The sequence below is a fragment of the Pundamilia nyererei genome, unplaced genomic scaffold (genome assembly GCF_000239375.1).
Source record: "Pundamilia nyererei isolate P.nyererei 1_Seehausen unplaced genomic scaffold, PunNye1.0 scaffold00012, whole genome shotgun sequence".
Taxonomy (NCBI): Eukaryota; Metazoa; Chordata; class Actinopteri; order Cichliformes; family Cichlidae; genus Pundamilia; species Pundamilia nyererei.
The window spans coordinates 2,402,017-2,424,181 of NW_005187413.1; the positions used below are offsets into that span (position 1 = coordinate 2,402,017).

The 22,165-nt window shown below is 38.6% G+C and overlaps 2 protein-coding genes across 2 annotated transcripts in view; one reads left to right on the top strand and one right to left on the bottom strand.

The window, feature by feature from the left end:
- Window positions 1–6,050, top strand: part of dennd6a (DENN/MADD domain containing 6A) — a 20,220-nt gene extending 14,170 nt beyond the window's left edge. Inside the window, exons 10-19 of the mRNA XM_005724416.1 lie at window positions 10–132; window positions 697–792; window positions 1,214–1,308; window positions 1,473–1,538; window positions 1,776–1,840; window positions 1,923–2,012; window positions 2,237–2,400; window positions 2,641–2,743; window positions 3,180–3,254; window positions 4,390–6,050. Coding sequence (XP_005724473.1) covers window positions 10–132; window positions 697–792; window positions 1,214–1,308; window positions 1,473–1,538; window positions 1,776–1,840; window positions 1,923–2,012; window positions 2,237–2,400; window positions 2,641–2,743; window positions 3,180–3,254; window positions 4,390–4,521 — 1,009 coding nt within the window. The 3' untranslated portion in view covers window positions 4,522–6,050. The remainder of the gene's footprint in view (window positions 1–9; window positions 133–696; window positions 793–1,213; window positions 1,309–1,472; window positions 1,539–1,775; window positions 1,841–1,922; window positions 2,013–2,236; window positions 2,401–2,640; window positions 2,744–3,179; window positions 3,255–4,389) is intronic.
- Window positions 6,051–10,596: 4,546 nt separating this feature from the next.
- On the bottom strand, window positions 10,597–15,274 carry LOC102210965 (uncharacterized). Its single transcript, XM_005724417.1, has 5 exons — window positions 14,999–15,274; window positions 12,413–12,679; window positions 11,953–12,242; window positions 11,337–11,464; window positions 10,597–10,895 (listed from the first exon to the last, which is right to left on the bottom strand). Exons 1-5 carry the CDS (start codon window positions 15,093–15,095, stop codon window positions 10,691–10,693), a joined length of 987 nt encoding a protein of 328 aa, XP_005724474.1. The 5' UTR covers window positions 15,096–15,274; the 3' UTR covers window positions 10,597–10,690.
- Between the last annotated feature and the right edge of the window lie 6,891 nt (window positions 15,275–22,165).

The window sequence follows — 22,165 nt, forward strand, 5'->3', positions numbered from 1 at the left end:
CCCCCCCAGGTGTTTCTATCCAGTCTTCTTCCATCTCCAGATGCTTTGGGAGTTGGTGTTGCTGGGGGAGGCACTTGTTGTCATGGCGCCATCACCAGCCGAGTCATCTGATACTGTGCTAGCTTTGGTCAGGTAAGTTAGCAGCGGTTATTGTGCCAGGATAATATATAGACCAGTACTTAACAACAAACCCAAAGCTAATTTTTATATAATTTTGTGTTTTCATGTTCAGGAAAATTTGATGTATGACACCTAGACATGTCTTCCTGTTATAAATGTGTTATAAAGTTTAATTTATAGTCCAGCAAATGAGTCGGTCTACATATGTTTCTGTTTGTACTGTGATCAGACAGGTGTTTTTCCATCCAACGCACACTGTCATATGTGTCAGTAAAATGCTGATCGCATTTTATTTAAAATGTGAATACTTGAGATGTCTACAAAATAAGTGTGATTTTATTAATAAAAAACCCCCCAACTTAATCCTGTCGCCTTCACGTGTTTTATGTTGAAAAAAAGTCACAAAAATGCCAGATGTACCAAAACTTATAAAAATTAAAATTCAAATATTAAGACTGACATTTACTTCTTCTTTTTTTTCTTTTTTTTTTTTTTTTAATTTGTCAGAAGGTTCAGTAAACACTCTAGTTTAAAACATTTTCTAACATTTTTAATGTTTTTTTTCCCCCTCTGCAGCTGCATTGCTCCTCTGCGTTACTGCAGTGATTTCCGGCCGTACTTCACCATTCATGACAGTGAGTTTAAGGAGTACACCACCAGGACGCAGGCTCCGTAAGTAAAAATAAAATGACGCCATGCTGTTGTGTCATTGGTATTAGTAGCTGGGATAAATTTGTGGACAGTGGAGCGATCAGCTGGTGAAGAGTCTGTTGCCACGAGTAGATTTGTAAAACAAAAAGTATCTATTTCACCTTCAAATAAATCAAAATGAGCAAGGAAAATAAATCAATTTAATCATGCAATAAAGTCCCTAAATTAATTTTAAATATAGCAACAGGAGCTGCTGGAACAGGCTGCCACTCCATACAGCAGCTGGAAAAAAGTGATGATAGGGCGTGGTCATTCAGGATGTTTGAAATTCTAATTTAAAAGGGAGCCAATGAACAGAAGTTACTTTGTTAGAAATTTGTTGAGTGTTGAAAATTGTTTTCTGCTTATTGGTGTTAAAAGTTATTAATCTGTGTTTTCGCAGGCCGTCAGTCATTCTAGGAGTGACCAATCCTTTTTTTGCAAAAACGCTGCAGCACTGGCCGCACATCATCCGCATCGGAGACATGAAACAAGCAGGTAAACGTTACAGCTTCAGCAAACTGAGACATACAGGTTCTCAAACCTGTTCAAAAAGATGTCTCTGTGCAAAAAGTGTGTTAATGAAGTAGGTAATGATGTATTGAAATGGAGGAGAAATATCAACCTGTCTGATCACTCTTTTCACCACCTGGCACTCACAGGAGAGATGGCCAAGCAGATGAAAGTCAAGAAACTGAAAAACCTCAAAACTCTGGACTCTAAACCCGGTAGATATTTCACATCCCCCTTTTATTCTATTTATTTTTCTGTATTATAAAGATTTTTTACTTTTTTTAATATTACACGAAATCTCTCACACTCACACACACACACACACACACACACACACACACACACACACACACACACACACACATTGTGAAAGAGGTCCCGCAATAACTAAAAAAACAGTCTGATAAGTGTGTGTGTGTGTGTGTGTGTGTGTGTGTGTGTGTGTTCTGTAGGTGTGTACACTGCATATAAACCGTATCTCAACAAAGATGAAGAAATCATCAAACAGCTTCAGAAGGTGAGATATTTCCCATTTTTAAGCATCCCCTTATTCATTATTGAAAATATGAAATATTTTTATGTATTTTCTTGTTTTGCAGGGTGTTCAACAGAAGAGACCCTCTGCAGCCCAGAATGCAATTCTTCGGCGCTACTTCTTAGAACTGACACAAAGCTTCATCATTCCACTGGTAACAACCAATTACTTTATGTATGTGGTATCCTCCAATCAGATCCAAGAACTCTATAATGAATGCTGTGTTTTTTAGAGTTGAATCTGAGTTTGAAAGATTTCACAGAAGTGGATTTAACTCTGATACATCGGGCTATGAAGCTGTAAATATGTGATTTTAATTTTACAAATGACAATAAGCATTTTAGGCTTCAACTAAAATGATTTGTTCGTGTGGTGCAGGAGCGGTACGTGGCCAGTCTGATGCCTCTCCAAAAGTCCATCAGTCCCTGGAAGAGTCCTCCTCAGCTACGACCGTTCATACAGCAGGACTTCATGAAGACACTGGAGAAAGCTGGACCTCAGCTTACGTCCAGACTGAAAGGAGACTGGATAGGACTCTACAGGTGCAGGCATAAGCCTTTATTTAAAAAATCTATCTGCAGAAGTTAATTTATCACATGGAAATCTGTATTTTTAAGTTCATAAGCCATAGAGGTTTTTACTGGGTTAAGTATGAATGGTTTGATTGTAACACAGACTGAAAAGATGTCAGTAGTGAATCACTGACATGTTGTCGGAATGCAGACTATCCCGAGTGTCATATGAACTCTTTTTTTTTTTTTTTTCTCTTCTTAAATTTAAAGGCATTTCCTCAAGTCTCCCAACTTTGACGGCTGGTTCCGCAACAGGAGGAAAGAGATGACGCAGAAACTGGAAGCCCTGCACCTCGAAGCGCTGTGTGAGGAGGTGAGGAGGAGAAAGGCTTGGAGTGTATAAAGATCGGGCTGAGTCTGTCTGAAACATTATTTTAGTGTTTTATGCTTTTAAGTTAACTTCTGATTGGCTCCTCAAGGTTTGAACAGCAGGTGGGTGGAACTTGAGGGACCATGAAAAGGCAATATCCAAAGCATCATAGAAATTCAAGATTAAACTAACTGTGTTTAGAGTGGTCTGAGGTTTTGGCTCTCTGAACATAAAGTTGAGCATAATTATTATTATTTTCTGTTTTTACATAGATGGGATGTTAGAAAGTAGTTAAGCTCTCTATATCTTAATGGCCATCAGTCAACAGCGACTCAATTCAACAATATCAGTGTTGAATTGAGTCATAAAATGTAATGAGTACCCTTGAATTGAGTCCCAGACACCTTTATCGATCTCCATGTCATTTGTTCTTCTGCAGGATCTCCAGAAGAGAATCCAGAAGCACACAGAGGTGGAGACAGTCGATCTGGTCCTGAAGCTGAAAGACAAACTGGTCTGTAAAGATGATTCATGGTCTATAACTTTAATATTACTGCCTCTACTAAAACCTCCTGTACTTTTACTGCTAAACTACGGCTCTGCTACTAGCACAACAGCTAATAGTCCTGTAGCTTTTCTCTTTTCTTGCAAAGTTAATAGATGTTGAGGTCATAAAATTTTGGGCACGGACCGATAAAAATCAAAACCAAAATGTGCCTGCATTATCTGTTCATTCTCAGTCAGCACACACATGACATACACCAAACTAGGTTTTTTGTTTTACATTAAATATTCAGTGCAGTGTCAACATGCTGCACATCCACCATAATTACTGCACTGGCTACAGGTCTTCTGGCTGGGGTGTCATTTATTGGGAGGAGTTAAGTGATGCTAACATGGTGCTAAGTAAGCTAAATAAGCTTCAGCTACTGTAAAACTGCACTGAATCTGAACCATAGGCAACATGACCGGTTTATCTGTTGGATTAAAGTTTGTGCTAGTGTTTTATAAGGCAGTGAAGTGAGTGCGTAGCATAGAACTTTTTTTTATGTGTTGCATGGATGGGTCGATGGATGTATCATAAGAAATGAAGAACTGACATCATTCATGATTACAAGCCTTTTTAAAAAGCCTAAAATAAATTTAGGAGGAGTGCCAAAGTCTTAAATCTAACCGGGCTTAAGCTGTGGGAACCCAGCTTCTTTCAGGTCTGGGAGCTGTGCAGTTTAAAACTGATTTAAAACATGACATTCAGGTTCACTTGAAGCAGAAATTGATCTTTATTCTCTGTAAAGTTTGAGCTGTGTCTGAAATTGCAAAACACACAGTGCAAATGGTCAGAACAGGATGCAGGCACTGGAAGCTGCCTGAACACGCCCAGGAGGATGGCAGGTTAAAGGTCATCTTCTTTCTCGGGCAGATGACCTTCAACTCAAGGTCCATCAAATTAAAAAAAATAAATAAATTAAAAAAAAAAAAATTTCTCCCTGCCTTGAATTCCTCCTACTTCTTTTACTTTACTTTTACTGACACAGCATACATGGCTGTGCTTGTTAGTAATCCCTGCTGATGCACCTGGTATCTTGCATCTGCTGCATCTTCAGCCTGTTGGATGAAGCATTTTTGTCTCACTGTGCTCTTTGCTGCAGACTCAGGCGGAGAGGGAGAAGTTACCAGTGCATCCCGGGACCTTGGAGAAGCTGAGAGCCCATATCGAGGGTGTCATCCTGACCTTACCAGAGGACCTGCAGGGCATCCTTCACAAGCCCACCACGCTCTGACCTCTAACCCTGCAGGCTGCAACACTAACCCCCAGTTAAAGCTTGTTTTAAAGTTTTGGGTGGGGGGGCTTGGTGGCTCTCCTCCCAGTCAGTTTCCAAGGTGAGGGTGATGTGGACCCTTTCACTCAGACTGGGTGCCAGTTTAAATCTGCTCGGGTCTAAGATGGAAAGCACATACTTGGGTGCCAGCTCTCAATGAGTCAGACTAAACAGCATGTCAGTGATCATGTGGGTATTTCTTTTTTTTTTTTTTTTTTTTTTTAAATCACTGCTACATTACTACATGAAGAAAGCCTGGAGGGCTCGATCCTGATAGCATTTTCTGAACAGTCTGAGGCTGCGTGCGCAAGCAACAAGAAGATGGCTTTTACTGACCTTTGACCCTGGACGTTTTTACCTCCTTAACATTTTTTTGTTTGTTTGTTTGTTTTTTAAACATTGATGGTGGGTCGCTGCAGTCTAACTGAACAAAATCTGGAAATGTAAAAAGTTTCCCGAAGAAGTGCACTTCATCCATAATTGGACCAGTGTGCCCTTCTCACACCTTTATGCAAACAAGCTGAGCCAAGCAGTGCTTTATAATGTGATGTTACTAAAACACACACACACAGCACTAACCACCAGCGACCCCTGCAATAACTCTCTGCAGGAGCCAGTCATCTTTTTTTATCCGTGTCACATGATCGTTACATGACCTATCAAAATGAAATTCAGAATGGTCTTTATATTTGTTTGTTTTTCTGTTGTTGTTTGCTTTGCTTTGTTCTTTTAACATCTGAAGTTTTGTGTCACTCTTGTGTAAAATCATGTAGAATCTCCTCCGACAGGCCCGTATCCACCAAGAAAGAAAAATAGATCATTTGAAAAATACTTGCAGAAATGCAAATTTATAAGATATCTGTTTGGGGGTTTTTTTTATATTTTTTTTAAATTTTTTTAATTTTAAATGAAAAGGAAAAAAAGTTTTTCATTTGAATGAATGAGAGGACACCAAAAAATCTGAGCTAGTTTGATGTCTAGAGATAATAATTGTTTTATGATAATCGGTAATAATGAGAGATTGACTTTCTGCGTGTTGTTCGTGAACTTTCTTCTTTTCTCCTGATTAGTGTCACTGTCACAATCAGGTAATTCCTGTATCTTATTGACTTCAATTTTAAAGGGTTCACAAATTGTTCTTAGAAGTTATTTGGCCATTTTAACACTTTTACTTGAAGTATATTCTAATTTCGTATATTTTTAAAAACATTTAAAATGGTGGAATGGACTTTTATTGTGAAAAACTGAAGCTTGAGCCTTCCTTTCTTTCCAGAAAGAAAGGAAGGCTCTGGGTCATAAAAGTGGGGGATCACCGCAGCAGTTGGCGCCACATGTTTGATTTGGCATTTTTAAAGCTCTTTACTCTTTCAATTCAGCGCAATTCTTAAACGTTTGTTTCTCATCGCAGGATCAAACCGTATCCGTTTCCGCTCGAGATCGTTCATAGAAAAATAAACTTTTTAAAAGCCAAAACAACTCTTTTAAGCAATTATTTTAATGCACTTTCAAGTCCTTGCTATGAACTGAAATAAACTGTCAGTTGTTTTGATTTTAAAAAGGTTTATTTTCTATATTTAGTTTAGTTTTTTCCTGAAAATTATCATCAACTTGTATAAAGATAAATAGAAGCTGTTCTGTCTTATTCACCTGACAAAAAAATTCTTGATTGTAGAGCAGTTTGGATGACACAAAGTCTGAGACTCAGTAAGGGTGGAGTGCCCCATGTGGGTTGGGAATAAGTTGCTACCTGAATTGGAGGGTTTTTGTGTGTTCTTGTTCAGGAGTGAGGGTGGAGTGGAAGCAGAGCTGGGCAAACAGATTTGTGTGGAGTCAGCTGTGGTACTGGGTGTTAAACTGAAGCTGCTTATCTACATTTCTACCCTCACTGTTGTGAGTACTGAGTGATGGCTGCAGATACAAGCTGTGAGCTTCCTCTGAAGTTTGCTATAGGGTGCGAAGCTTGGTCAGAGTAGAGCAGCTCTTCTCTACATGGAAAGGAGGCAGTTGTGGTGGTTCATCGGTGTAAGATGCCTCCAGAGCACCTCCTAGATGAGGCGTCTTTGGCATGTCCTACTGGAAGGAGGTCTCAGTGCAAACTAGGACACGCTGGAGAGATTGTCTCTCAGCTGGCTTGTGAACACTTGTGTCTCCCCAGAAGTGCTGGTGACAGGGAGTTTTAGATTACTCTGCTGAGGCTGCTGGCCCTGTGAGCTGGTTCCAAAAAAGAGGCAGAAAATGGATAGATGGCTGGGGAGGGGGTGGAGCTTTCAAAAATGGCACTGCTGTGCTTTAAAATGTGTTCATTCTAATGACTAACAAACAATGAACTTTCTATGTATAATAGTGGACACGGTTGCTCAGGATAATACACAGATGCTGATTCTTCACATTATATTTAATTTTAGGAGGTTTAAATTATTGTGAGACTTTTTGTTTGTTTGCTTGTTTTGCCTCAGACCTTTCAAAATGAGTTAAAGCTATCGAACACATTGCGAACAAAAAACACTTTGACTAAAGAGATCTCAACTGGCTGCTCTTTATGTAATACCACTTTGTATCACAAGATGGTGCAGTGAGTCAGTGTAACCTTTAGTTAACCTGGCAGATTATTTAGAGCCCATATTTACAAAATGAAAAGCTTTGTGCAGAAATCGATATAAAGCTAAAAATTTATATTAAAAGTCAAGCTGCAACAAGAGCTCCTTCATAGCACACGATGATTAAACATGGAAATCAAGAAAGCCTGCTAAATGTTGAATTTTATGATTGCATCACTATGATCTGTGATATTTCAAAGATTTCTGTACATTTTCTAAAACGTAGAAGCAATAATGGTTTAACAACTTGGCAGTTTGATTTTTCAGAAGACAAATTGATATGCCTCGCTCTAATTTTTCTGAAAGAGATTACATACGTCGGCACATACAGTTGTTTTATGTTTGCGTTGTACATCATCGGAACATTGAATGGACTTGCAAGCTTGTGGATTTGTTTTCCTGCCATCATGTAACAGCTGTTTTATAAATGCTTTGAATTTTGCCTTTTTTATTGAGCAGACAACAGTAAAGACAAAAAAAATGTACTGGTTGGATAAACCTGTGACATCTGGTTGTTGGGCAACCATGCAAAATTTATATTTGTATTTAAAAAAAAGTAATATTTTACAACTTTCAATGTTTTAATGGAGGGCTATTCTTATTCCACAGTGTAGCAGCTGAGGAGTTTTTTTGTACATAAAGCTGTAAAGTAAAATGTTCGCCCACATATGAGGATGTATGATAATTATTTTGCTATTCAAACAGATGTCTTTGCTAATTATTAACTATAGTGACACCACTGCAGCGATGAATAGCTTTTACGAGAATATTTACACTGCCCTGGAGGCACAGGGACATCTTGAATTTGTAGATTTTTCTCCAAAAGATACAAGTCTCTTACCAACAGAGGTGTGATAAGAGACTGGAACATCATGCCATCAAAAAACCCAAATTATGTACAAATAAAGAGATGAAATCTAAGACTATTTATATGAAAAAGTAGCAATAATGAAGTTTTAAGTTATTCTGTAAATTTGCAAAAATTATAAGAAAGAATTTGATTAAAATCAAAATAGTGCAGTGAGACGCTGAACTACAAACAGTTACACCATTATTTACAATATTATCATTTAGCATTATTAACATGATATTTAATTTTTAAACATTGTGTTTATCGTCAGTACTTAAGTGTCGTGTAGGGTGGCCAGATCCCAGTGAACTACGTTAAGATAAAAATGTTTAGTTTTAGGTCACATGTTTGACTTCGATCATGTGACATGTCATTTGAATGCATTTCCCCTGATTTTGAGAAGCATAAATTGAAGCTGATGTTTATTTCTGTGATCTTGTGTCGTGTTTCCTTTTTCTTGTGTTAAAACTGCTGTTCTGTCTGATAAGCAGAAAGGTTTTTAGACACGTTTCCTCTGAAACACGTGCTTACTTTAGTAAACTTTAACAAACTATGTGGAGAGTGTCTCAAAATGTGGAAGAAGGGAGATGAAATTTAAATGACCTGGTCACCCTATTCTTAAGATACTCCTAGATATAATCTGCTTTTTTACAGCAGGTCTAAATCTGCTGCTTCTCTCTGTATGAGGTAAATGCAAGTTCCTGACAGACAGATGGTTAAAATAAAAATCTGTTTATGGCAAATAATTCTGGTTTGATGGAGGATGGATGTCTCAAACACCTGGTTAAGGTTAGACTTAAGCTTATGTTTTAAATACTGTCTTATGCAGCTGTGGGACACATGTAGAAATTAGATTTAAAAGTCTCCTTCAGAGGCATTTTCCCCTCAAATTAATGTAAAGTGTAGAGAAAAATGACACTACAAATTCAAAATGTCTCAAAGCCATTGTTTTTAAATATGCATTTTTGCTCCATTGACTTTTTATTTTATGTTTTTTTTAAATTGAAGCCATAACCACTACGCTCAACCGCTCTAACAGCCTGAAGCACTGCAGCTGTGGTGATGAGACTCGTTATGATGAAAGTCATGCTGACCTACTTTTTTAATATAAGCAAATGATTATTGAACTTGTTTGAGTGGCCTTCCTGCGGTGCATCTTTCACAACATTGTTTTTGCTTCTGAAACAGTATTACAGTGAAACAAAATTCATCCAGCAGCTGTTTTTGAATGTTTGTAAAGGTTGATGCAGATGACCGACGGCTGCTGCTAAAACTCATGCAGCATGTCGCTGTTTGATTAAATGTTTGAAAAGGCTGCTGTTTGGATGAGGTCAGAGGATTTTTCATGCTACATGTCTCGTTCAGTGGGGTCACTGACGTTAACTGGTGTGTTTTGTTTTGTGTCATTAAACTGACTTCTTAAAATGTAAAGGATCTCTTGCTTGTTTTCTGAGGAGCTCCTATCAAAGATTCTCCAGTGCTGTACGAGGGCAAGGATTTCTTTAGAGTCACGTTTTTGGTCTTTAATGATCTGTAGGGGCCCAACACAGATGCAGATGAGTAAGATCTGCCTTGTACTAAAGGGTTAATTGTTGCTGAAGAGTTTATTTTAGTCTTTTTTCACTAAACCCATTTAAGTACCTTTGTTAGCTTGTCCTAATCAAACTGCAACAAAAAACCCTGCTTCATATTAAAACTGTCTTCCTGCCATCTCTTGATTACAATCTGGATTATGTGATCAGTAGAAGGCCAAAATGGACTACCAAAACTGGATCATTTTTTTAGATTACACCTTCTGAACAACTGGACCCTGGGTGTAAACCCCCCTGCTGGCTCGGGTCTTTCTCGGAGGACTTTGTACTCTCTAAATACTCTGAATACTTCCACCCAAACGTCAAAGGCATGCATATTAAACTTAATAAGTGCTAGTTTCCCATCACTCACTAGGATGGGTTTCAGCCCCAAATTTGTTTTTCCACTAAAAATGTTAATACAACTAATAATCTCAAACAAAATAAAACTTTTTTTGAAGTTTGTTAAAATTAATTTCCTTCTTTGTAATTTTCTTGTAGACTTAAGCTTCACAATACCAAGTGTCTCAATGGATAAATTTCACAATAAATCAGATTCTGTCTACCACCTCTTTAATTATTTTCTTTAACAAAACACAGATGTAAAAAACAAACAAACCCCACAGTGGATACAAATGAAAAGAATTAGCTTTGAGATGGCATTAATTAAATCTGTGTCTCAAATGGAGTGCTTGTATACAGTATTGAGTACATGCAGTTCAACTCCTTGGCCAGTGTACCCAAACCAGCTGCATACTTCTCATCCCTGGTGGTTGCCAATTTTCAGTCAGTATGATGAACACATGTTTACAGCCTTGTATGAATACCATTAGGTCTTTATTGATAGATGACTCCTTCATAATACCTGTAGCTCGTGGCACGTGGACACTGCAGTGCTAACTCAGTGCGCTGAGTGAGGCCTCACTTCCACTAATTTAAGTCGCTGAGCTGGACTCTTTGCTGTTGGTTACTTTAGAGGAAGTTTAGCTTTTGGAGAATGAACAGAAAAGTGGGGAAAGACATGGAGTAAAAGCCTCATACTTTTAATTTCATATGATCAGTGTTAAAGAAGGAAAGAATCACTCTTTTTGTGCTGATGCCCCTGTTACGTCTTATAACACCTGGGTCTTTTGGTCCTCACTCATTCCATCCTTCTCCATGCTGAAAAACTTCAGCTTGTCTTTCTTTGGTCCGTGCTTTCGCCCCACTTTCCTGATTGCCTCTTTGGCCTGCATACCATAGGAGTCCTCCATGACTACTCTTCCTCTGAGAGAGTATCTGATGTAGGACCAGGAGAGGACGGAGCCAGTGTAAGACCTAAAAAACACAGGAGCATTATTAGTTATTGTTATTACACAAGCATAAAAGGAAGTCCAACATAAATGGTGCTCGAGTTTCACTCAAAGACACATCAGCACACAAGTATAAATCCACACCACGAAGAGCCACTGCAGCATTGGCTGATTTGATAAAGACTTATTACTGTTAAACCATTTGCAGTTTGTTATCTATCACAAATGCACTGTGCCCACCTCTCCAGGGACACAGTACACCTGGGAAAGGTACACAACAATCACGCTGGACCAATGAACTGGACTTTGGACACCAAACTTGCTTGGGCAAGGTACAGGTAATCGAGTGTCATTACGCCCTCAGTTTGAATATGTTTATAAATGGATTCCCTGTGAGAGTACTCTCTGAGTTCAGCGTAAGTCGATGTGCGTGCACACACACAGACACACACACACAGGATCTTACCCATAATAACCTCTGCTCATGTAGTAGAAGATTTCTTTATAGCGGAGTGGATAGTCCCACATCTGGATGTCTGTCAGCTGACCATCAAAACCTGGGAAATCAATCACAGGCACACCTGACCACACATACTGAACACACACACAGGAGACAGACATAATAGAGACAATGAGAGAAATTAAAGATGATTACATAAAAATAAGTAAGGTGCCTGTATTCTTTTACAGTCTAAGCATTTATATCTGCAATGAAGGATTCATCGTCTCATCATTTTAACAATTTGTTTCTTTGCATTTGTTCTTTCTTTGGTTCTTCTTTTCTATCTGTTGTCATCTTTGATGATTCCCAGTTTGCACTGAGGTGATTTGCAACAGTGTGAAGCTACAGAAATTAAAATGAGCACCTCCAACCGACCCAGTAACAAAACATAACTCAGTACATCTACTCAAGCGGTTTACAGATGTACAGTTTTTCTTACAGAAGGAGGGAAAAACACATAAAACAGAAACACATGAAGCAATAACTTAAACATTCAAAATGTTTAAGAAAGTGGATGGAAACAATCCATAAGTGTAGTCTGCTATATCTGCCTATAAGCCGATTTCAACCCTGTTCTCACCTGAGACGGCAGCACCTTCCTGATGCTCATGTTTGAGCCGCTGAACATCTGTACCACACCCTTCCTGGTGTCCACAGTGAGGCACACACTGGTCCAGAAGTCCGATCCGATGTTTGGCCAGAACTTGATGAGGGGCCACAGGTACACATAGTTGTAGTAACCGCTAAATGTCAGGCCATATGAGTTAGGGTTTGCCTCCAAACTCAGAGGGGATCTGTTTGGACTGAGGGTGAAAAGCGGGAAGCCGGACTGTAAATTGTCAGCCATGTAACGCAGACACACGGACACACCTACAGGAGGAGAGCAGGATCACAAATTTACCAAAGAAGAGCAAAAACTTAACAGCTTCTATAGTTGAATCTCATCTGAACACATGCATACAAATTTATAACAAATTTGTAATAAATACAACATACACTTGATTTACCACATTTTTGTACCTATGTTGGACTGTACTCACCTCTAGTTGGACTCTCTGTTGTCCAGGGATAGGTCCAGCGACGGTTGGTGGTCCAGGAAGGAGTAGAAAGGGGGGAGTAACGAGTGGAGCCCCAGGGACTGTAGGTAGGAGGTGTGGTGGGGATCCAGGAACGGGTTTTGTGTCTTCTGGTTGGGTAATCAGTGGTAGAAGGCGAGACAGAATCATAATAGGGCGGGTAGAAGGTTACACCTCCATAATTACGAGACAAAGTGAACATCTTCCCTCTTAGATCTAGTGCAGAACTTCCTGGAGACAGAAACACAAACAAGTGGTCAACATGATATGAAACTTTCTTTTTACTCATTAATATAAGTGCTTTTATGAACAGTCCATCATCCAGGATGAAGGTGGACTAGAGCAATAATTAAAGCCAGGAATGTGACTCCAGCCTGTTTGAGACTAGACGGATGTGCGGTTTGGTTTTAGATGCAACTGTAAGATGGAAAGGTGGCGCAGAGCACCTGGTGTGCATCTGCTAATTAACCTCTCTCACCTGAGGTGCAGGGCAGGAGGGGACAGAGTGTGTGAGCACAACAGGTAGCTGTGCTGCAAAGCAAACAGTCAGTGCTCTGCAGCTGGGCTTTACAGTGGAGCAAAGGTTATCTTCTGTTTTTAGAAGCTGCATAAATAAAGAGGTACGTGTGGAGCTCCAGTCCTCACTGATGAGAACTCAGTGACACAAAGATATCAGATTTTCACTACTGTGACAAGACGAATTCACTTTAACTGCAGAGATATATCCTTAAACATCCTTAATATCGAGCAGCTTTTTATAAACCTCCATTTGTTCCAAAACACTGCAATGAAAGTACAAAGAGAGGCTGGAAAGAAAGATCATATCTCTTAATTGATCTGCTAAATCCAGAACCTTAATTATTACTAAAATTAAAAACCCTTCTTCTCATGTTTAAAGTGGTGTGAAAAAGTGTTTGTCCCGTTCCTGATTTCCTAGCGTTATTTGTCACACTTGCATGTTTCAGATCATCAAAGAAATGTAAATATTAGACAAAGTAAATACAAAATGCAGTTTTTAATGATGATTTCATTGATTAAGGGAGAAAAGTTATCCAAACCTCCCAGGTGCAAAGAAACACCTGAGAAACAAAGTCAGAGACATCTGTCAGTCTAAAAAAAAGTTACAATGACATTTTCTTCAATGAACACAGTGAGAGCCATTATACTCAAATTGGAAAAAACGTGGAACAGTGGTGAAGCTTCCAGGAGTGACTGGCCTACCAGAATTACTCCAGGGGCGCATCGATGATTCATCCAGGGGATCAGAAAAGAACCCAGAACAACATTAAGGAACCACAGACTTGATGTGTCTTCGTTAAGGTCAGAGTTCATGATTCAACAATAACAAAGAGAGTGGGCAAAAATGCCATCCATCGGAGAGTTCAAGGACAAAACCACTGCTGACCAAAAAGAACACAAAGGATCGTCTCACAGTTGCCTGAAAACATTTAAATGATCCTCAAAACTAAAATACTCTGTGGACTGACGAGACAAACAATGACATTTTTAGAAGCGTGGTTCCCATTTCATGTTGCATAAAAGTAACACATCATTTCAGAAAAGAAACATCATACCAACAGAAAAATATGGTGGTGGCAGTGTGATGGTGTGGGGCTGTTTTGCTGCCTCAGGACCTGGAAGACTTGCTGTGATAAATGGAACCATGAATTCTGCTGTCTACCAAAACATCCTGAAGGAGAATCTGTTTGTGACCTCAAGCTGAAGCACTATTCAAGTACAACGATCCAAAATACACCAGCAGCAAGAAAAACAAAATTAAGTTAACTTTGGAGCGATCCAGTCAAGGTCCTGACGTGAACCCGATAGAGATGCTGTGGCATGACCTTAAAAAGGTGGTTCATGCCTACAAAACCCACCAATGTGGTTAAATTACAACAATTCTGCAAAGATCAGTGGGCCAAAATTTCTCACTGCCAGTTATGACTGACGCTTGATTGCAGTTGTTGCTGCTAAGGCTCAACCAGTTATTAGGTTTAGAGGGCAATAACTTTTTCACACAGGGCCATGTAGGTTGGGACTTTTTTCCCTTTAATAATAAACACCTTCATTTAGAAACTGCATTCTGTGTTTACTTGTGTTTGTATTCTTTGTTTAATATTTTAATTTGTTTGTTGATTTGAAACATTTAAGTGTGGCAAACATACAAATAAAAAAAGAAATCAGGAAGGGAGCCAACACTTTTTCACATTACTGTATGTCCTGAATGATTGGGCCCCAACATACAGCTCAGAGCATTATTCCACCAGAGCACTTGGCTCTCCGGCTGCAGCCATACTTGTGGTTTGCAGAGTTTGGAAAAGCAGCGTAGGAGTCCGAGCCTTCAGCTGCAGTCTACACAAAATAAAAGCAACAGCAAATCTGACTGCATATCACATGGGCCTCTTTAAATATTGTTAATAAAATCAAAGGACCATTGTTATAGTCCTTTGTCTTTACTGCATGTGCATGATTTTAATTAAGAAATATTTTCACTGCTGCAATTTTGGTAATAATATTTGCATTTAACCACATTCTTTTCTGTGTGTGTACCTGTTGTTCTTGGCCATGAATCTGGTTGTTCAGATGGAGTTGGTCCACCAATCACCTCCATAATAACCATCAGAAAGGGAACAAGAAGCAGCTTCATCTTTATGCCTGACACTGAGCGTCCCTGCAGTGAAGCGTGTGAGCGTCCTCGCTGTGTGGATGTGTTTATCTCTCTGCTTCCTCTCTGAGTCTGAGCAGGCTCCACTTCAGCTCTGTAACTTTCAGTTTACTCGTTCAGACGTCAGCAGCTGCTTTAAGTTTCATTTCTGTAAACAGAAACTCTCCTGAGTGTCCCTGTCGCCTCCTTTCCCCTCCTTTCAGTGTTGCAAGATTAGACAGATAGCAGCAAATGTGAAGTCACAGGGAGGTCACATTTTCTGTGTGTCCAGGACAAAGGGAGTTGAAAAGAAATCGGTACAGTTGTAATGAAGTGGAAAACCATAAATGAAGTCTAAAACTGTGAACAGCAGGCTGCAAACACGCTTTTTAATGCTGTGAATTTGGACATTTTAATCTAATGGGGTTGACCAGGGACAAAAAACGCAGTTTCTGGCATTTAGGGACATTTCATTTTCACCCCTCCCTGAACCTGGTTATGACAGAGGCTTATTCACCCCCCCCCCCCCCCCAACACACACACACACACACACACAAAAGATAAATTATCTTTGGGTTGGGTTTATTGTTTATCTTTGCTCTAGTTAATATTTAATTAGTCATCTGCAGCTGTTCCTACAGTTTAGACACTGCCTACGTCTCTGAGTTTGCATGCATAATATATAATACTTATTGTAATGTGTTTTTTTTATCCAAACTGTGAAGCACTTTATAACTGTGTGTTTTCAAAACTGCTACACAAATAAACTGTCTTTTTCTTGTATATATTTTCTCAGTCTTCCTTTGTCGTGATATTTTTGCAGCTGTGTGTTTCCTCGCTCTGTGCGTCCTGTATTTGCATCCCTTGCGACTTCTGGTATTTGGACTCTGATATTATTCCTGTGTGTTTTGGGCATTTTGGACTTTGTTTGCTTCCTGGACTATCAGCTTTGAAAGCTTCCTTTGAGTTTCGTGCCTCTCCTGCATCCTATATTTGGCTCTGCTAAAGTTAATCAACAATCCACACAGCACAGTGTGACAGAAACTCACTGCTCAAATACTTAAAAAAAAACACCAATACAAAGGCAATGGACCTGTTTTTAGAATATTTGAGTAACTGATAATGTGTCAGTAATCCGGTTCAGTTCACTGTGCCGTAATTGTCTACATGGAGGAATCTATCATGAAGAGGAGCATGTGATGTCTCATTGTGCTGTCCTGAGCCGCAAACACACCTCAACCATGGCTGCAAGTTCAACTCAGAGGTCATGACTGCTGTGCGGTATGAATACAGTCCATAAAGGCTGATTCCAGTCTATTTAGACTAAAGTAACACTAAAAGATTGAGTAGCTCTGCTCACCACAACAGCTTTTCCACATCATTTAACAAGAGGTAAAACTGACACAAGAACCAATACTATATGGAAATTCTTAAGTTACTTTAGCTTTCATTAAATCTGTATGTGAGCTTTTACTTCCTCTACTCAAACCAGTGCTGAACTTTATCTCATATTAACAGCTTGCTGTGTCTGTAAATTTCATCTTTCACTTCCTTAAACTTGTCGCCCAAACTTTCACACAGAGCTCCAGAAACGTTTCTGAGTGAATATGCCAGTTTACTATGAGTACATTAGTCAAGACACATTTATTTAGGAAAGAAGTCTGAGAGTATCAAGAAACATTTTGATGCAGAGTGATAAGTGTTACTGTTCTGTGCTGCTCATGTTGGCCCTTGCCTCAGCTTTTGATACTGTTGGCTATCACTTTCTGCTCGGTAGGCTGAGGTGCTGGGTTGATGCATGAGGATCTGCATTTTCACTCCATAGGTTAACATCATTTGGGTTTGGCATTCAGGTGTAGGAGATCTGGTAAAAAAAAAAAGTGGAGAGAGGCAGATTTCTATTTGCTGCAGTTTTTTTTAAAGTTTACAAGCGCTGATGCTAGATCTCTGAATAAACTTAAGGAAATGTTGCCTCATCTTCTTATTTGTGTCACTCAAAAACAAATGTTGAGATGTAAAATCATCGCAAGTAAGCAACATATTTCAAACAGGAGCAGGAAGGTTTGAATGTGTGGAAACGTGAAGTTTTATCCTGCATGTGTGCGCGTATGTTGATGCTGCGACGATAATGATTCTCAGTACAGAATGCTAGAGAGCCTCATTTCATTATATTTCAGTGCGTATATTTACATCTGTGAAATCAGTAATGCAGCAAACAGATCGGTAAACTGATTGTTTCTGACACACACAGTTTTTGTAGGAGGACCACAAGTCCCACCTAACATGAAACATGAAAACAGATCGAGCGGTAACCAAAATAAATTTTTAGTTCCACATTTTTGTTCTTGAGCTTTTGTTTTGTTTCCTCTGATACTGGAGCATTTTGGAAAGAGGATATAAGATTCCAGAGGCTGTTTTCAAACCTTATGGCCACAGAATAAACTAATAAAGTAAAAGGGCAGAACTGTGAAAATGTTTTTATGACACTGGGTAGACTGATGTTATCTGCACGTTATCTAAAGACTCTTCATGTTGTATATATATTTTCTTTCATTTTTTGTTTTAAGGTCAGAAATGTAAGAAATAATATGTCTTCCTCAACATCTGTGCAGACGGTTGTCACATCAGCTCGGCCTGTTATCTTAGGCAGTTTAGCTTTTTGGTACAATGACAGCCTTTTCTTGCTCTCTGGACATTTTAACTACACTTTTGTTCGAAAGTGTCTTACAGTGCATTGGTTCACCTGCCTCTGGTAAGGTCTTATTTAAAAGCCAGTTAAAAACATCTTTTAAAATCAGCTTTTTATTAATTTCTCTTATTTTGTTTTTTTATGCATTGTTGGCTCCTACGACGTACTTATTAAGCACTCTGTAATTTTATATCTTGAAAGGTGCTTTATAAATAAAGTTTTACTTATTTACTTACTTGGAAAATAAATAACATGGCTATGTTAGAAAGAGAAATCCAACAGTGAGACAGGTCGGCTGAGGTTAGGCTGGAACACAAGACAGTTTGTGGCTAAGTTTATAAGATAAACCTTTATTAGTCCCACAAGTGGGAAATTTGCTTAAAATAAGCATATTTTAGTAATACATTTAACCACACGTGACTAAGAACATAATTAAATGTCATTTCCATGTATGTTATTTACAGTTACAATTAAATACCTACAAATAATTAAAGCTAGGCACACTAGAAATAGTTATACTGTAAGCAAATTATGTACTGCACAAGTACTTAACTTAGTATGCACTCAAGTATGTAATGTGTAAGTCATCTTCGGTAGTAAATAAGTAATTTTAGTAAGTACATGACTTCAGATGTTTTACAGGAAAGGAGAGACTATTCTGGAAGTCATGTGAAGTACTGTGTAAGTGATTTTAAGTTGTGCATAAATTCATGTTTTATATGCGAATGAAGAAATTATTACATTGTAAGTAAATTTAGGTATTTCTTGGTAATTTTGGGGAAAAAAACAATATTTCACCATCTTACATAAACTGTGTATAGTAGGAGTATACTGAGCTTTTCAATGGTTTAACCTTGCCTAATGTCATGATCCGGAGTTTGTGACTCCGTGTTTATGTTTTAGTAGTTATTATTATTCTGGGTTTTGTTTTCATGTTCCTATGTGTTCCCCAGTCTGTGTGAAGTTTTTGTGTTGTGTCATTGCGTGTATGTGTTTCCTGTTTTATTTTGAAGGTCTGCGTCTTATGTGAGTGTTTTCAGTTTGCCTCCCTAGTTAACCACTCCCAGCTGTGTCCCCCACCTGTGTGTGATCTCCCTGTGTTCTCTGAGTGTTTTTAAGTCTTGTCTTCTTAGTCGTTGCTGGTTCGTCTGTGTTGTTTCCCCTCGGTCTCCCTGCGTCTCTCTGTATGTATTTCCCCGGACCTCCCTGCATCTTCGTTTCTGGTTTGTTTTGTTAGTTTTACCCAGTTTAGGTTTCCGGTTTCATGTTCACCCACCATTGCTGTTTGTACCCACTCCTGTAAATAAATACTCACCTGCACTAGAGCTGCCACCTTTTGGGTCCTTTCTACAACTCCACACGTCTGCCACACCGGACGTGACACCTAAATTCCAGATATTTTACTGCTTTCCTGTACACTCATATTTGTACGGTGATTGTGAAATTTTAAAATACATAAACAATTAAGTTGGACTTGGCTCTATCATTATAAGGCGACATGAGCCTGCAAACGTTGATTGTATTGATTTTTTCTTGTAAGTTAGTAAGGGACAACAGTGCTAATCACATTTACATAGCAATATAAAAGCACAGTTGAATAACAGAATATCCAACATGCACATCAACATACTGAATATTAAATAGAGATGTAAAAAGGCAGGATTAATCCACTTCAGACTGCAGCCCATGCCCTGAAAAATAAAGGAAAATGTTTGTTTTTCTGTAAAGTTACCATGAAACTGTTGATAACTGAAAAGTTTATATTTTCCACAATTTACAATATCATTTTCATTTTCTTACACAGTAAAAATGGCATTTTGTTTAATTTACTGATAATTTCTGTTTATTTAAGTCATAAAGTAAATTAGTGAATCAGTGAAGCCAACAGTGTCACTGCTCATGCCGACAGACTTCATCAAGGAGATGAAAGCTTTAATTATTCTCCCACCAAAACTGATAATTTTGTTTAGATGTTTTGGAGGAATGATGTGCTCACTTCCTGAAGTTTTGTTTTGTGCTTGTTTTGGTGTCAGCAGACTGTGCAGATTGAACACTCAGCACAACCTCTTTAGCAAACAGCTGCTCTGAGTTTTCAGTGCTATCCTTGTGGCCCTGATCATCCGTTTTCAAAGTTTCTTTAAGTATGGTACCCATGTTGTCCAAAACAGCCTCCTCCGACACTTCAATGTTGGCATTCTGGGTGATCATTTGAAAGTGTTTCGACGCAGTTTCAATGATCTCTATAATGGCCTCTGGCAGAAGAGTCTTAGTGGCTATGTCGGGGTTTCCTGATTTAATGGAACGCCACTGTTCGGCTGTCATGTTTTCAAAAAAAGATTTGATGACAGGACAAACACGAGCTGCTGTCAGTTCCTTAATGTTCTCTGTATTTAGGAATTCTTCTTCAATTTATAATATTTGTATATTAGGCTGGGTTAAATGATTATTTGTTAGGTTTTGAGTTGAACGTGTCTTAAATGGACTTTCACGTTGAAAGCGTGAAAAATGTAAGTTCCAAGTTTGCTATTTCAAACACAGTTCCTGTCCTATTTATGGGTTTTGGGGCTGTAAGTTTTTTTTAGCCTGGAGTTCGCCTCATACTTCTTTCAGAAGCCAATTTTGGATGTTCTGTGAGCATACACAAATGCACTTCATGTTTAATTTCTTAGCTATGCGGCTAAATAATTTGTGAATGGTTATTTGAATGTAAGCTTTACGTACCGGATCTTCTAGTACAAAAGGGTCCGGCTTTGAATGGGAAGATGCAACTGGGATGCTGTTGTCTGTGGTTCTGTTGTTGTCTGTGTGCCAAGTATTGCAAGCATTACGCTCAGACCATGTCACTCAGCCTGGGTTTATAACCACCATCTCATGAGTGCCAAGAAAACTTTGGTCTTTCTTTTTATGTATGTTCTTCTGAAAAGATCAGGTAGAGTTTCAGATGCCATGCCCTGAGAAGCATATTTGTTGAGCATGTCTGTGAGCACCTGGGTATCATTAACAAGCTGCTCGAGCAATTCACTGCTTTCAACTTTCCCCTTTCTCAGAAATTTAGCCCTGGTGTTTTTGGCAATGCGAAGAATTGTTGCTTTTCCAAATTGCTTCACAAAGAATATTTTGATCTTACCCAAGTTGTTTTCTAACGACTGCTTAAAATTTCTCTTGAAATGATGTAGGAGTGATAACTTCGCCACTCTCTGCAGCATTTTCAATCTCTGCCTCAACTGAATGAGTGAGCTGCTTTGCAAGAGCTCACTCTCTTCAGTTGTTTCTGATTGCACCTTGTTATACTGAGGATCCTTAGGTTGATCCAAAATTGGTAAAAACTCTTCAACAGCCTTTTTGATGGCAAATTCCACAGTTTTCAAATTTGCAGTATTTAAGCTATCCTGGGAGCCTATCATGGGTCTTTCATGTCCTTGATCCAGTTGATCTTTTGGACACTTTGACTATCTAAAGTTTTAGTGTCCTCCTCTGAATCAGTGAAGCAACGGGTATCAGTGCTCATGTTGAAAGAATTCATCTTGGAGATGAAAGTTCTAATCATTCTCCCAGCAAAACTGAGCATTTTGTTCTAGTGATGGGAATTCCAGCTCTTTTTAGTGAGCCGAGCCGAACCAGCTCTTTCGGCTCCCAACCGGCTTTTTAGGTTGTTTTCTTGCTTAATTTTAAATCATGCTTTTTATTTGTTTTTGTTTCTAATGTCTCTGTAAAGCACTTTGAATCACCTTGTTGTTGAATTGTGCTATACAAATAAACTTGCCTTGCCGTCAATTAATTTATTATCACCAACAATATAAAATTATAGAATTACTAATGTAAAAAAATGTGGTTTTATTTGTATATTTTTATATATAAACATATACAGTGGCCCCTAGAGACAAAGCAGAGAGTGAAAGAGAGCCAAGGACAACAATAAGAGACAACATCATCACATTAGAAAGGCATAGTAATCATCCACAATTATTTTCAGTTCCAGATGATAAAGGATTCAGAAAGTTTATTCATGCAGTCAATCCTATGTATGCAATTCCAAGCAAGAAAACACTCTCCCCCAAAATCATCCCTGGCCTATATGACAGAGTATGTGCATCTTCTTTTTGTTTTGCACATTTCAATTTATATTTTATTGTATTGTGGTTTGCAGTGTTTTGTGTTGTTTCACAGAAAAAGTTGAAAATTGAAATATTTAAAAGTTGAATTGTAAATAGTTGGTTTTTGTATTTTATAATTTATTTATTACATTTTAGGTAGTGTGAATAAATAAAAGTATGTTTACGGCGGCCCCTAGAGAAAAAAGCAGGTACGAACTCCAAAACACGTACAAACTCCGAAGCACGTACAAATTCCAAAACACATTGCTAGCATTAACTGAACTTCCAAA